The sequence below is a fragment of the Miniopterus schreibersii genome, assembly GCF_964146895.1.
Source record: "Miniopterus schreibersii genome assembly, chromosome: 8".
Lineage (NCBI taxonomy): Eukaryota > Metazoa > Chordata > Mammalia > Chiroptera > Miniopteridae > Miniopterus > Miniopterus schreibersii.
In genome coordinates, this window is record NC_138109.1 from 319470 (window position 1) to 334377 (window position 14908).

The window sequence follows — 14908 nt, forward strand, 5'->3', positions numbered from 1 at the left end:
CCGCCCCGCCCCGCCTGTCACCGCCGGGGAGCGTCGCCAAAGTGCGCGGCGCGCGGGCGCCGCCCGCTGTCACCCCCGGGGAGCGTCGCCAAAGTGCGAGGCGCGCGGGCGCCGCCCGCTGTCACCGCCGGGGAGCGTCGCCAAACGCCCCTCTCTGCGGCCGCGGGCTCGCCCGGCTCCGGCCCGGACGCCCCGACGTGCCGCCCCCCTGCGCCCCGGGCCACTCCAGGTCGGGGAGCAAGGCGGGCTCGGCGACAGCGGGCGTGGGGAGCCGTGGGCCGGGCCGCGAGGCGCGGGGAGGGCACGGGCCCCGCCCTCTCCGGCGAGGCGGCCGTTGCGCAACTAGGGGCGTTTGCAAAACCCGCTGGGCGGGCACGCGGCGGAAGGACAGGCTCCGCGAGGCCCGGGCGCCACGAGCGGGTGGGGGGGCGGGCGGGCGAACGAGTGCGCGCACGAGGGGGCGTGCGGGCCCGCGCGTGCTTGTGCGAGCGTCTCCCCGGACGCGCGGCCCGAGTCGGGCCCACGCGCTCGGCAGCGAGCCCGCACTTTGCACCGGCTCCCTAAGCCTGACCCCGCCTCCGCTCCCCCGCCCTCGGCGGCCTCGGGCCGGGTGGGCGGGGCGGCGGGGGCGGGGCGACAGCCAGGCGCAGGCGCGGCAGCGGCCGGCCGAGGCCAGACTGCGCGCGCGCGGGCCCCACGTGCGGCCCCCGCTCCTCCGGGCGCCGGTCCCCGCGGGCCATGGGCTCGGGCGCCGCCGCGGGCTCGGTGTGGGCGCGCTACCTCGTCTACTTCCAGTACGTGGGCACCGACTTCAAGTACGTGCCGCGGCCTCCCCCGGGCCCCGCGCCGCGGGGAGCCCCGGAGCTGGTCCCGGGGGGCGGGCGGGCGCGCGGGGGCGGGGAGCTATATTTAGGATCCGCGCCTGCGGCTCGGCGGGGACCCGGGGCAGGAACGGCAGGAACGGCAGGAACGGCCGCGCGGGCCGCAGAGGGCGGGCCTGGGCGGGGCGGCCTCCGGGCTGACGCGCCCCCTCTGCCCGCAGCGGGGTGGCGGCCGTCCGGGGCGCCCAGCGCGCGGTCGGGGTGCAGAACTACCTGGAGGTGAGCTCCGCGGGCAGGGCCTGGGCGGGGGAGGGCGACCCGGGAGGGGCGCAGGGCGCCCGGGCCTGCGCCCCGCGCTGCCCGCCCGCCCCGGCTCTGGCCCCGCAGGAGGCCGCGCAGAGGCTGAAGTCGGTCGCGCCCGTGAAGCTCGTGCTCTCCAGCCGCACGGACGCCGGGGTCCACGCGCTGAGCAACGCGGCGCACCTGGACGTCCAGCGCCGCTCCGGCCGGGCCCCCTTCTCCCCTGCGGTCCTGACGGAGGCCCTTAACACCCACCTGAAGCACCCCGCCATCCGGTGAGCACCCTGCGCTCTCACCCACGGGTCCACGCGGGTAGAGACCGGGAAGGACTGTGTCTGGACAGAGCTTCTTGGGGGTGACGGGAGACAGCAAGGGGACACGGGCGTGGGGCGTGTTATTTCTCTGCTGTGTTTAACTTGACTCCCACAGGGTCCTGCAGGCCTTCCGTGTGCCCAGTGACTTCCACGCCCGCCACTCCGCCACGTCCAGGACCTACCTGTACCGCCTGGCCACCGGCTGCCCCCGGCATGACCAGCTGTCTGTGTTTGAACGGAACCGATGCTGGGCGCTGCGGGCAGAGTGAGTGTGGGGGTGTGACAGCGAGTGGGGAGGGTTGCCAGGCCCACCTGGCTGGCCACTTCCTCCTGACCGCTCACCTGGCTCCCTGCAGCCACTTGGACATAGCTGCCATGCAGGAGGCTGCCCAGCACCTCCTGGGGACACATGACTTCAGCGCCTTCCAGTCGGCCGGCAGCCCGTCCACTACCTCGGTGCGCACACTGCGCCGAGCCTCGGTGTCCCCTGACCCAGCCAGCCCCTTTGTCGTCCCCCAGGAGAGGTGAGAGGCAGCCTGCGTGCTGGTCTGGAGGCTGTGGGTCTGGCCTTAGTTCCAGCACCTTCCCTGGTGAGGGCAGTGCAGAGGCAGGATGTCCTGGGCACCTGTTGGGGGCATGCTGGGCAGTTGGATGGTGTCCGTAACTTGCAGCTGTGCTCTCCCCCCCGGCTGGGGGACAGAGGACGAGAATGGGGGCTTTTCTCTTTCCCTGAGGGCTCCCAGCCCTGCCCAGAGCTCACTGTCTAGTGGATGGATCTTGGCAGCCACTGAGAAGGTCCAGCTGGGGAAGCACCAGGCAGTGGTTCTGGCCCAGTCTCACAGGGTTGGTTCCACTGCCCCCAGCACTGTCCCAGGGGCCTCTGGCCCCATGGCAGCTGCTGAGTTCCAGAACCTTCCTAGTTTGGGCCAGCACTGGAGGGAAGAGAGACTTCTACATAGTCAGCCTTAGACTCACGCCAAAGAGCCCCAGCCCAAGGCTAGTAGATGAGCTATCTGAGCCGATACCAGGACCTTAGCATCTCCACCCGAGGGCCCCATCCCCACAGCAAGGCCCCCAGAAGGCTCTGCTATCCCTTCCTCCCACAAGTGATAGTTGTCTGGTTTTAAATCTCCCTTTTACAGGTTTCTTGTAGGGGTGGGGACGTCAGTGGAGGACCCGGGGGTAGAAGAGAGGGTGGGGTACAGTCTTTCTGGGGCCCCTGCCTTGCCCAGCCCACTTTCCTTGTCTGGGGCCAAACTGGGTTGGGGCTGCCCTATGGCCTGGACATCACAGGTGCCTGTGTCCCCAGGAGGATACAGTTCTGGAGCCTGGAGTTTGAGAGCCAGTCCTTCCTGTACAAACAGGTGGGCTCTGTTCTGGTGCCCTCCCAGGGTGGGGTCGGGGGGACTCGGGCCATGGTGCCAGTCTTGGCCTTGGGTTGCAGGTGCGGAGGATGACAGCGATCTTGGTGGCCGTGGGGCTAGGAGCTTTGACTCCTACTCAGGTGAAGATGATTCTTGAGAGCCGGGACCCCCTGGGCAAGCATCAGGCACGTGTGGCCCCGGCCCACGGCTTGTTCCTGAAGTCAGTGCTATACAGCGGCCTAGAGGACCTTGGTAAGAGGCAGCCTGGGAAGATCCCTGTCCGTGTACCCCACTGATTGGCCCCATTCCAGGTTTGGCCCTTGCTGGAGGAACCCTTGGTGGCAGTGCTGTCACAGCCCTCATCTGTCATTCTAGCATCTGGGAGTCCAGCCTGTGCCCAGCAGGAAAGCCAGGGACCAGGGGGCAGGGAGGCCCCAGGTCAGCCAGAGGACTTCAGGCCAGAGACCAATGGCCCAAAGGCAAACAGCCTGGAGTGAGGTGCCCATGTTCCTCAGGGGCAGAGCCCCCTCAGCCCACATCCCACGAGTTCCCAATGGAGGAGGGAGGCTAAGGGGGGGCTCCCCAGCCCCTGCAGAGAACTCCGTGCCCCCAAGCTGACCTAGGATCTGTCTACAGGTCCTGCCTCCAGCATTCCCAAAGCTTTTGGCCTTGTGTAGTCTGCAGGGTCCATAGCACTGAAGCCACAGATGACCCCCAGGTGCCGAGCCAAGGTCAAGAGCAACCTTGGCTCACTTGGCCAGGCCACTGGACCCTGCCTAGCTCTGCACACCACATGCCCTGTGTTGTCAAGCACTCAGCTGCCTGGGGCCACAGCAGGCCTCCTGCCTCCCCAAGTCCCCACCACCTTGGGTGCCTGTCTGCCCCAGGTAGGCTACCCCGGGGGTAGGTACAAGAAACAGGTGTGAGCACCAAGACTGGAACACAGGCAGCCTTTGGTTCTGTTTACTGGAAATTAATATCCCAGACTCAGAATTAGAAATAAAATGTGAAGAGGTCTCCAGGGTTATTTATTTATTCCACCAAAAACTGCCTCTTGGGCAGATGTGACACTGACGATGTCCCCAAATTGAGGGCTGTGGCCAGCTGTGTGCTGCACACCCAGAGGGAAGGCCGGGCACAGACACTGTCATAGAGCGGAAGCCCAGGGCCCTCCAGCTGGGCAGAGGAAGGGCAGGACAGCCTGCTGCGGTCAGCTGCCTCCACTGGGGGCCTGAGGCAGGCCTTTCTTGAGCAGAGACGTGAGGTAGCTCCCCAGTTCTTCATCCTACAACAGGACACCAGGGGCTGTTGTCCCATCCTCCCCAGCCCACCCCATCCAGGTGGCCAGATTGATAGGGTGACCCACCTGTCCTGACCCACTGCCAGGTATAAGCCCTTCTGTGTCCTACCACATACCTGGTAGGTCCAGGAGACCAGCAGCACCTTGGTGCCTGGGTCCTCTGAGTGGGCAGCAGCCTGGATGAGGGTGGACTCCACAGTCACGGAGCCGTCAGGAAGGTGCTGCACACAGTGGTCCTTGAGGAGGCTGCAGAGAGACATGGTGAGATCCCATCTGCCTGGTGGTGCTGCATCCTGCCCCCAGGGCCAGAGGGGCCAAGCTGGCACCCACCTCTTCAGGTGGCTGTAGACACGCAGGGCCGTCTCCTGCTCCTTTCGTGAGTCGTGCAGGTGTACACGGCAGGTAAAGCGCAGCTGGTGCTCAGCCAGGCCCAGCTCCTTGAGAGCCTGCTCTGAGGACACCAGCCGGAAGTTCTATGGGGCAGGAGCAAGTCAGAGCGCACAGGAGCTCTACCCCACCCCCCACCACCGTCACTGCCTGTGCACACTCACACTGTCCTTCATGATCAGGGTGCCATGCAGGAGCCGCGGCTTCTTGGCATCAGGGAGCAGCCCTTTAGAGGACAGGAATCAGAGCAGTCACCAGAGTCTGCCAGCCCTACCCAGCTCCACCCTGCCTGGCTCCACTTAAGACACCCATGCCTGCCTTGCCTACCCTGTGCCATTTCCCGCTTGAGCAGCCCCAGCGAGATGCCCACGGGAATGCTGGGGCTTGTTGGCAGCGTCACCGTCTCACCATTCGCCGGCATGTAGCAACTGACGCCTGGACCAAGGAGCAGAGAGAGCGTCAGTAGGCCTGGCCCACCCTGCCTTGCTGACCCCGTGGGTAGACCCTGCCCACACCCCCGGCACCAGCCTAGCCCACCCCACCCAGGCTGCCTACGGAACTCCTGCTCAATCTTCTGCTTCAGGAACTCCATCTTCTTGGCCTCGCCATGCACCAACAGCACGCTCTCAGGCTCTGCCTGGCCCACCAGCTGCATGATGCCCTTGGCATCCGCGTGGGCACTGAAGGACATGTACTCCACCTGCATCCGGATCTCCAGCTGCAGTGGCACAGTGCACAGGGGCTGTCAGCACCCACCCAAGAGGGCCCGAGGAGCTGGGGGAGGGAGGTACTCACCACCTGCCGCCCCTCCATCTCCAGCTTGCGCTGTCCGCTGAGGATCTTGTGGCCCACGGTGCCCTGCACGCAGTAGCCGGGCATGATGACCTGTGGGACAGAAAGTGACAGAGCTGCTGGCCTCCCATCTCCTGCCTCAGGGCTTTCTCTTGGGACACTCCCACCCCACCTTTCTGCTCCTCTGAACCCTGGGCAGAGTCCCCTTCCCCTTGCTGACTCCCCTTTGCCGGCCCAGCTACAGACCCAGGCAGGCTCAGAGGTCTTGGCTCCAGCCTGCCCAGGCCTGGCCGCCACAACCCCTGGTACAGACAGAGACACGGTGACAGTTTGAGCTGCCTGGGTTGGCTACCAGGCCCCAGGGTACCGAGCCCCCTGCTGACAGCAGCAGTGTCCCCAAGCCAGGGGGAGCCCTGCTTTCTACCTCTGCCCAACCTCATAGGCCCTCCAAGGAGCCATCCTGGGGCCCAGACCCCTCACCATGTTCTTCTCATTCCCTGCCCACTTCCGGAAGATCTGCAGGGACTGGCCAGCATGCAGCATCCCTGGTGTGGCAAACACGACCTGGGGGTGGCCATGGGGCAGTCAGGGCAGCCCATGCCAGGCCTTCAGCTGCACCCACCACGCCCCCTCCCATCCCCAACCTCCATCTTTCCCACAGCACGTGTGTGCCCCACTCCCCTGAGAACCCGCAGGCAGAGACCCCTGGCAGGCCCCCGACAGGACGGAGGAATGCGCAGTGGACACTCAGTGCAGCTGTGCCCCAGCCCCAGCCTGGGTGGTGTGTCCTGGCTGCAACAGGCAGACGGCCATGCCCACCCCTCCAGGCCAGGGCCTCACCATTGGACCCGGGTTATCAGCAAAGGCCCGGTCAAAGGCCTTGATGTGCTTGAACTCAAACATGTTCCGCTGGACAAAGGTCTTCCGAATCTTCTGGTTGGTCCAGGTGATGAACAGCTTGTAGTAATGGTTGGCCTTCTCCGTCAGGCCCGTGGAGAAGTAGATTGGGGCCTTCAGGTTCATGCGCTCCCTGTGGACAGCGTGGGGCCACCGTGGAGGAGCCGCCAGGGCAGGACAAGCTATGTGTCCCCAAGCCTGCAGCTGGGTTGATGCCAGTGCCCTCAGCCTGCCGCCTCCTATGACGTGTTGGGCTGAGAGGTGTGGAGGCCTCAGTGCAAGAGGATGGTGCCCGTGTACGGTCACAAACCTCCCGGATCAGGCTGCACCCCCACAGCCATGGGGCATCCTACTCTACCACCCACTCAGGCCAGGGCTCCCAGAAGCTGTCCAGGCTGCACCTACCAGAAGGTCTCCAACAGGATGCAGAGCTCTTGAGCACGGCCCAATGCAAACACAGGGATCAGCACCTGTGGGGTAGGAGGCCAAGGCTGGCGTGGGTGGGAGCCCCTGGCCACCCTGCCCACCCAGGTGAAGCCCACAGGTGAGCACAGTGCCTGGGCAGTTGCTCCCTGTGGCCACCTTCTCAGGAAGCAGCTGCTGTGAAGACTGGCCCTGCTGGCAGCTCCTATGACCAGAGGCCTTGTCCACTGAGAGATCATGGCCAAGCATCCTTGAGAGCTGGAGGTCCCCCCCACACTCTGCTCCTCACTCCTGCCTCCAGCCACAATCTATCCAGAAGGGGCCCTGGTGGACACTCCGGCCAGCTCCGCGTTGGAACCCGAGACGTGAGGGGAGAACCCAGAGGGTCAGAGGGAGCTTCTCTTCCCAGTTGCTCTGTGAGGCTTCCTCCCCTGGCGCCCCCACTGTGGCCAGCTACCTTCCCACCACGCTCCACCGTCTCGTGAACTTTCTTTAGAAAGTCTCGCTCCCGGCAGCGCTTGGAGTCTCGGATGGTCGTGGCGTACGTGGATTCTGTGATGAGCAGGTTGGGGCGGCATTTGTCGATCCAGGCGGCCCTGGAATAGTGAGTGTGGCCCGAGGTGGACAGCCCACACGGCCACCAGGTTGGGAGCAATGAACTGGACCCCACCCCGAACACAGCCAAGGCCTTCCAGGACCCCTGCTGGCAGCCTCCCCTGTACAGGCCCAGTCAGCAGAATGCAATGGGTAGCACTCATGGGAAGTCAGAAGCAGAGACTCTGCCTTGCATGGGGGACTCGTGGGGGCCACTGATGCTGCTCAGGCACCCAGCACATCCTTGAAGGTCAATGCACTCCCGGGGGGGGGGGGGGGATCCCCAGGGTGAAACCAACACACCATGACTCACCCCAGGTGCCGGTCCGGAGTCATATTGTAATCGCCCTGCAGGGGAGCAGCATTAAGGAAAGGGCCTCCTCTCCCCGCCCAGCAGCTCTCCTGTGCCCCAAGGGCTCCCACTGACCGTGTAGACCACAGACTCCGAGCCCACTCTGATCTGGAACATGGCCGCACCCAGCACATGGCCCGCGTAGTAGGCCTTGATCTGCAGTTCTTCGTCCACCTGGGGGGAGAGGGCGAGTCAAGGCTGGGCCACGCTGGGCAGGGTCAGCGTGAACAGCAGAGGGCCGTGGAGGAAACGGCTCGGAGGCAGTGGTGCAAGTATAGGATGTCGTTCTAAGCCTTTCATTATTTCCTGTTTTTCACAAATGATGTCGTTTTCAACCAAAGCCACTCAACACAAGAGGTGAGACAACAGCAACAGCGTTAGAAGAGAGAGAAACAGCAACTAGAGAAGCAGCCTCAAGGGCCCTGCAGTTTTCAGGTGCAGACTTCCAAGGACTGTAATTAACGAAAGACAGGATTGAGAGTTTTGACAAAATAACAGAAAGTATTTTTTTTTTTTACATCTTCTTCCTAGGATATTTTTTCCACAGTTTTTCAGAGAAGGGGGGAGAAACATCAACGTGAGAGAGACATGTCGATGGTTTGCCTCCTGCATGCACCCCAACTGGGGCCAGGGATCAAGCCCGAACCGAGGTACATGCCCTTGGCTGGAATCAAACCCAGGACCCTTCGGTCCAAGGGCCGACACTCTAACCACTGAGCAACCAGCCAGGGCAACAAAAATTATTATAAAAAGTGGGAATTCTAAAACCAAAAACTATAACAACCCTAATTAAGAATTCGATGGAGGAATTTAACAGCACATTAAATATAACCAAAAAGAATTGGTGAACTGAAATACACAGAAGGGTGGGAAACCTAGTGTGCAGAGGTCTAACACTCAAGCGTCCAGAGCCCTGGGCTGCAGGACAAGAAGGGGCAGATCAGCACTGGAGGAGCCCGATGACAGACATCACGCAGCAGACCCAAGAGGCCCCGCAGAGCCCAAGGGAAAGGCTGTCCTCCAAACAGCAGCTAGAAGACACATTCAGGGCACTGAGGGGGAGTAATTGTGAACCTAGAATTCTGTACCTAATGAAAAAGTCCTCCCAGAGTGAGGGTGAAATAAGCCCACCTGCAGACAAATAAAAGTTGAGACCCGTCACCAGCAGGTCCATGCTGGCGCTCTTCAGCAGGAGGTAAATTATCCCAGATCAGAAGTGAGGACCACAGGTAGACAGGAGAACAGAGTATAAGCAGAGAGACCCCCCCACACACAACGAGGTCCTGCCAAGCTCACTACCCACGGGAGGTAAAATACAGAACAGCCTGTGTGCTGGGGGTGGGGGCCAACGGGCTGGAAACGTGAGACCCCTGCCCTGTCCTGGAAAGAGGCAAGTACCGGAGACTTTTGCTGTCAAGGATGCATCTGGTCATCTCTACCACTAAAATAATTACAAGAGAGTATACAACTACTGACCAAATAAGAGGAGAAATCAATGAATTTTTTAAAACATCAGTCCAGCCCGGCCGGGCGTGGCTCAGTGGCTGAGTGTCGACCTAGGATCCAGGCGACTGGGGTTCAATTCCCGGTCAGGGCACATGCCTGGGTTGCGGGCTTGATCTCCAGTCAGGGGCGTGCAGGAGGCAGCCGATCAATGACTCTCTCATCATTGATGTTTCTATCTCTCTCCCCCTCTCCTTTCCTCTCTCTGAAATCAATACAGACATATTTTAAAAACAAAACAAAACGCAAAAAAACAAACAAAATAAAACTAAAACAAAAAAACCAACAAAACGAAAAACCCATCAATCCAGCCCTGGCCGGTGCAGCTCAGCTGGTTGGAGCGTTGTCACACACCCCAAAAGGTTGCGGGTTCAGTCCCTGGTCAGGGTGCATATGGGAGGCAACCGACTGAGGTTTCTCTCTCATGTCAATGTTTCTCTCCTTTCCTCTCTAAAAAAATCAATAAAACATGTCCTTGGGTTAAGACTAAAAACAGAAAAAAAATCAATTCAAAAAAGGCAACGAAAGAAAATAGAGAGCAGGAAAGTTATAAGAAGCGAGTGGTGCCAGCACAGCCAAGCCCGTTACCCTATGAAATGTGGAGTCTCAACGCGCGTCTAAAGGACAGGGTATCAGACTGGGTTTGAAGGACCCCAACCACACACTAGTTAAAAGAGCACATTTAAAATATGACACAGGAAGGTTGAAAGTAAAAAGATGGAAAGAGATACGCTCTGCAAACGTGAACCGAGGTGGGGAAGGTGGGACTGGTGTCAACACATTACCAGGAAGACTTCAGGATGAAAATCATTATTAAAGATAAACATACACACTTCACACTGACAGAAGGTTCAGCCAGGAAAAAATGACCCAAACGTGTAGGTCCCTAACAACAAGCAAACCCCACAGACTAAGGAGAAACAGACAAACATCTCTGACAGACGTTACCTGCTTGACGTCTCACCTGCTTGCAGCCCTCTGTCCCCTCCCCGACCCACACACACCAGCTCCTGAGACGGAGCCCACACCCCACAGCCCAGCACCATCCAGTGCCTGCCTCCCCGGCCCGCACACCAGAGCTCTGTCCAGCTCACACGGCACAAGTATCCCACTGGCCTGTCCCTCTCCGCACCCCCCGGGGCTGCAGGCCTGACCTGCACCGTCTGGTGGAGGTGGACAGCCGACACTTTCTTCATACAGTCCTTGATCATCTGGGAGGTGAAGAAGTTGGCCTCGCCCTTCTTGTCCACGGCGATCTTGCGGTAATCCTCCAGCAGGATGGGGCAGATGGCCTGGGTGGGGTGGGTCATGTAGATGGGCCCGTCGTAGCCCACCATCTCGCTGAAGTAGGGCAGGGCCCCGCAGTGGTCCAGGTGGAAGTGGCTGGGGGCGCAGCACAGTCAGCGGGTCACCACGCCCCACCCTGCCGCAGCCCCTCCACCCCAGCCCGAGACTCAGATTGTCTTGCCCACTCATTCATTCATTCATTCATTCATTCATTCACTCAGTGCTTACTGTATGTCAGGCACTGTGCTAAGTACTAGGGAGTGGAGAGCCAGCAGACAGACACTGCTGTTTTCCTGGACTGTACAGTCTAAATATCTAGCTTAGCAATAAACAAATAAACAGTTAAAGTGTATATCAGACAGTGACACATTCCTTGAAGAAACAGAGCAGCTAAAGGGACAGTGTACCAGGAGTCACCATCTTCAGTGGGTGGCGGGAAGACAACCCCTATCACCTTAAGGCACATGTACCAAGGCAGGAAGGAGAAGGGACAGAGCCAGGATGAGGCCTGGAAAGGCACTGGGCAGTGGGAACAGCAGTGCCGTGCCTGTCCACAGCTGAAGCAGATGTGGGGATGAGAGTCCTCAACTTAGAAGGGAGGAGATCACAGGAGCCTCAGAGCAGCTGAGGACGGAGCACTACACAGGGTACCTCTGGCTGGGGCAGGAGTAGGGGCAATAATTGCTGTAGACGGGCCCACCATCTGGAGGCCTGACACAGCCTTATCTCCCTGGGCACCTGGGCTCTCGTCCACACCTGGGGTCATAGCACTGTCCACCCCTCCCCCCACAGGGCTGACTGCAGCCCACCAAGGAGCAGCTGTGAAACCTATGACCACACACAAAGACACCACCGCCAGGGCCAGCCATCAGGGTGGGGAGGGCCAGGCTTGGGGTGAGCCACAAAGGCAACCTGGGACAGAGACCCCAGCCAGCGACACCCCGGGATGCAGCCTCCACAGGGTCCTGGAGGCAGGGAAGGCTCAAGCCAGCACAGCACTGTCACCAGCAGCCCTGTGATGGGCCCACCTGATGATCACACAGTCCAGGAAGTCGGTCAGCCGGCCATTGCGGGTGATGTAGGAGAAGTCGGGGAAGCGCCTCTGAGAAGTTGAGAAAAAGTGTCAGGACGCAGCAGCTGCCTGGGTCTCAGGTGACAGGAGGGGCAGTCAGTGCTCCGGGGAGCAGCTGGACACCAACAGCCCAGTCTAGCCGGCTACACCTGGACCGCTGACTGCTCACAGCCTCCGAGAGCACAGGGGATTCAAATGCTGGAACCAGTAACCGAGCCCAGCCCACCCCACATGACCCTGCAGAGGCCCACAAGCCCCCTCTCTGCAGACCAGCCCCTACACAAGGCACCCCATCTGACATATGATGGTGGGAGCTGCCCAGGAACAGTGACCCCAGACCCACCTGCCTCCTACCCTGCCCACTTGCCCGCGGTCCTTGACAAGGAACAGGCTGGGTGACAGGCCCTCCCCAGCCCCACGGGTCCTCCCTGTAGCCTGCCGACAGGACTCACGTCATCGTTGAAGCCCATGTGCATCCCGCAGTCCAGCATGACGTTCTTGCCCCCAATAGAGACCAGGATGCAGCTCCGGCCCACATCCTGGCCAGCCCCTGCAGGGACAGTGGCCAGTGAGGTGCTGCCATACCCTTCCCCGATCCCCCACCGCCCTCTGCCCCTCCCCTGACTCCCCTTCCCCAACTCCAAGGCCAAGGTCCAGCTGCCTGTCCCAGACCCCAACCAGGCACTCTGGATCCCTGGCCCCACAGAGCCCTCAGTGGGGTGGGGAAAGCCCCGTGGCTGCTGTGTGGGCCACATATGAGGGGAGAACATTGCCACCTCCACAACAGACAGGAAGGGGAATGCACAGGGAGGAGACAAAGCGCCAGGTCCTCCCCTGAGCTCTGACCTGAGTGCCCTCCCCCACGGTGCCTCCAGCCTTGGGCCCAGCTCAGATGGAAGGTCGAAGCCCACCCACTGTGACCCACCCACACTCTCAGTGGCCAAGGGCTGAGGAACAGGTGCTGGATTGTGGTCGCAGCACCAAGAGAGGCAGTGGCACTCTGGGGGCCTCATCACACCTCCTAAAACCTGTGTTGGGGTCACATCTAGGCTGTGAGACCCCTGCCCTAGGACATGCCCCCAAGAGGTGTCAGGCACCGCCTGGTGGTGCCACCCAGAGGTTCCCCATGTGACTCTAGCCCAGCCACAGAGAAACAAGGCCCCAGCTGTCCAGCAACAACCAACTGCAGTGACCAGACCTGAAACTGAGTCCTGTCCACATTCCTGACCTCCAAGCCCCACCCAGCTAGCTGCTCCAGCCCCAGCAGGACCCATTTAAGCCGCCTCCGAAAGCCACCTGTGGCCTCCTCTGGGGTCTGGGGGCCCAGAAGGAAATGGACACAACCTTGCAGGGCCTGATAAGAGCAAACGGCCTGCTTTCCATCCTGAACCGTATGAGCCTCTCTCCGCCTGCCACCTGACCTTCTGTTGGCACCACACACACACAGGTGACACCGCCACATCCAGAGCAGGATGGGGGCTGGTCCTTGGGAAGTTTATCACCAGTGACAATAGCAGAGGATGTCAGCCAAGAGCTAGCCTGTGTGCCTCAGGCAGCCCAGCCACAGGTGGTGGCCTGCAGGTCTCCTACAGGCCTGCTCCTGTCCCCACCAGGATGGGCTTCCCCGAGAGCAGGGTAATAGCTGTCTCTTCCCTACGATGGCAGCTCAGACACTTGTAGATGGGAGAAGCATGGGATCGCCCCCCCATCCCACCTCACCCCACCCCACCCCAGGCACGTGGCTCCTAAGCACGGGCCAGGGATGGCCTTCGGGATTCCAGAGCCCAGCTCTTAGGCACTGGCCGCCTGCCCCTGACAGGAACCAGGATAATCTCAGGGAGCAAAAACAGTGGCCTGAGCTGGGCAGAAGATATGGGGAACTGAGTCCAGGGCACACAGGAAGGGACAGGGCTCAGGAGAAAAGACAGGAGACAGCCTGTCTGCGGGAGCTCATGTTCTAGAGCAAGGAGACAGACGATGAACACACAGACAAGACACACCAAGGGCACCAGGTGGAGATGAGCGCCAGGGAGGAAAGTTAGGCAGGGAAGGGGCCACAGAAACTTCCAGAACCATGACAGGCTTAGGACCTCCAAGCAGGGTGGAGAGGGACAGCAAGGGGGAGGCAGGTGTGCAAAGGCCCTGTGGCGTAAGTGACTTAGGAGACTCTCTGTACCTGGTCCATGTGACCAGGGAGTCCACAAACACAGCAGAAACATGACAGGAGATAGTGGAGAAGTGGTTCTGCTTTAGGGGTGATGAGGCTGAGTGACCTTGGGGGCGCACGCAGGTGCAGACTGGGTAAAGGGAGCAGGAAACGGACAGGACTGTTCGAGGACAGTGGGTGTTGAGAAAAAGGGCCAAACGAAGAAGGGGCTGGAAGGAGGGCTCTGCAGAGGCCCCTGGAAAGGAGCCACGGGCAGGGATGGGCATGGGGCCACAGTGGCCAGAGGGGACCCTGTGCCAACAGCCACAAGAGTCCATGGGTGTGACAAGGCACCCGAACGGAAAGATGCTCCTGACACACTGCCCAGTGAAGGAGGCAGGTGCTGGGACAGCGCACGGGGAGTGTGCAGGAAAAATGCCCAGAGAAACCTGGAGGGCGGCCACCCAAGTGACAACTCCAGTTGCTTCTGGGCCCCTGGGTTCTGAGTGATCCTGCCTCCTTTGCACTGTTCTGGGCTGTCCAGGCTTTTACACACGCACGTGAAAATATTTATCAAGATGCAAAGCTTTTTTTTTTTTCTTTTCACGTCACAGAGACAAAGTAAAGTAAACCCAGGGCTGTAATGAGGATGGACCGCAGGGCTGCGTAGATGGGAGGCTGCAGACAGCCTGGGAAGAAGCAGATGGAGGGGGTGAGCGGAGGGAGGGGGGGACGGGGATGGGGGAATGGACGGAAGGGGGAGGGGGGAAGGGACAGGGAAGGGGGGAGGGGACGGAGGGGGACGGGGGAGTGGACAGAGGGGGGAAACGGGGAAGGAGGTGAGTGGACGGAGGGGGAACTGGGGAGGGGGGGTGGACGGAGGGGGGACGGGGGGAGTGGACGGGGGGCTGCAGGGGTGACGAGCATCAGTCCACGTGCAAAAGGGGGTGAAATGTGGCCGTCGCCCGGGGCCCGCGTTCGGCGACCTCGTCCTCATTTCGCCGCTAGGAAAACTGGGGACACCCCCCGCAGCGGGCCGGGGCGCAACCCCGAGGCCACCGGCGCGCGGCGGTCCACGCGGGGCCTGCGCCAGGCGGGCAGAGGCCCGAGGCCCCGGCGCCCACCGCCCGACGCCGCCCGGCGCCCCTACTCACCCAGGGGGGTGACCCTGATCTCGGGCATCCCGCCGGGGCGCGCTCCCCGGCCCCGTCCCCAGCGCCGCCCGACGAGACCCCGGACGCGGGGACCCGAACCGCAGCTCGCGAGCCCGACTCGCGCCGACGCACTGCGCAGGCGCACCCGCTAGGGCGCCGGCTTCCGGTGAGCGCGCCGGAAACGCGGCCGCGCGTCCCGGCT

The 14908-nt window shown here is 61.5% G+C and overlaps 2 protein-coding genes across 9 annotated transcripts; one reads left to right on the top strand and one right to left on the bottom strand.

The window, feature by feature from the left end:
- Positions 1-648: 648 nt before the first annotated feature.
- On the top strand, positions 649-3819 carry PUSL1 (pseudouridine synthase like 1). Of its 8 annotated transcripts, none has more exons than XM_081144086.1 (9): positions 655-815; positions 1043-1100; positions 1209-1396; positions 1551-1700; positions 1792-1959; positions 2745-2799; positions 2880-3051; positions 3175-3297; positions 3436-3816. In XM_081144086.1, exons 1-8 carry the CDS (start codon positions 739-741, stop codon positions 3294-3296), a joined length of 990 nt encoding a protein of 329 aa, XP_081000212.1. In that variant the 5' UTR covers positions 655-738; the 3' UTR covers position 3297; positions 3436-3816. The 8 variants fall into 8 exon arrangements, with proteins under 8 accessions (XP_081000214.1, XP_081000212.1, XP_081000215.1 ...); XM_081144089.1 differs by having other exon boundaries at positions 655-794; XM_081144088.1 differs by having other exon boundaries at positions 649-794; positions 3175-3819.
- On the bottom strand, positions 3800-14864 carry INTS11 (integrator complex subunit 11). The gene is made up of 17 exons (XM_081144081.1): positions 14707-14864; positions 11859-11956; positions 11363-11436; positions 10202-10430; positions 7620-7718; positions 7506-7540; positions 7056-7194; positions 6581-6645; positions 6119-6308; positions 5759-5842; positions 5282-5371; positions 5042-5204; positions 4814-4921; positions 4651-4712; positions 4430-4572; positions 4216-4345; positions 3800-4084 (listed from the first exon to the last, which is right to left on the bottom strand). Exons 1-17 carry the CDS (start codon positions 14732-14734, stop codon positions 4010-4012), a joined length of 1812 nt encoding a protein of 603 aa, XP_081000207.1. The 5' UTR covers positions 14735-14864; the 3' UTR covers positions 3800-4009.
- Between the last annotated feature and the right edge of the window lie 44 nt (positions 14865-14908).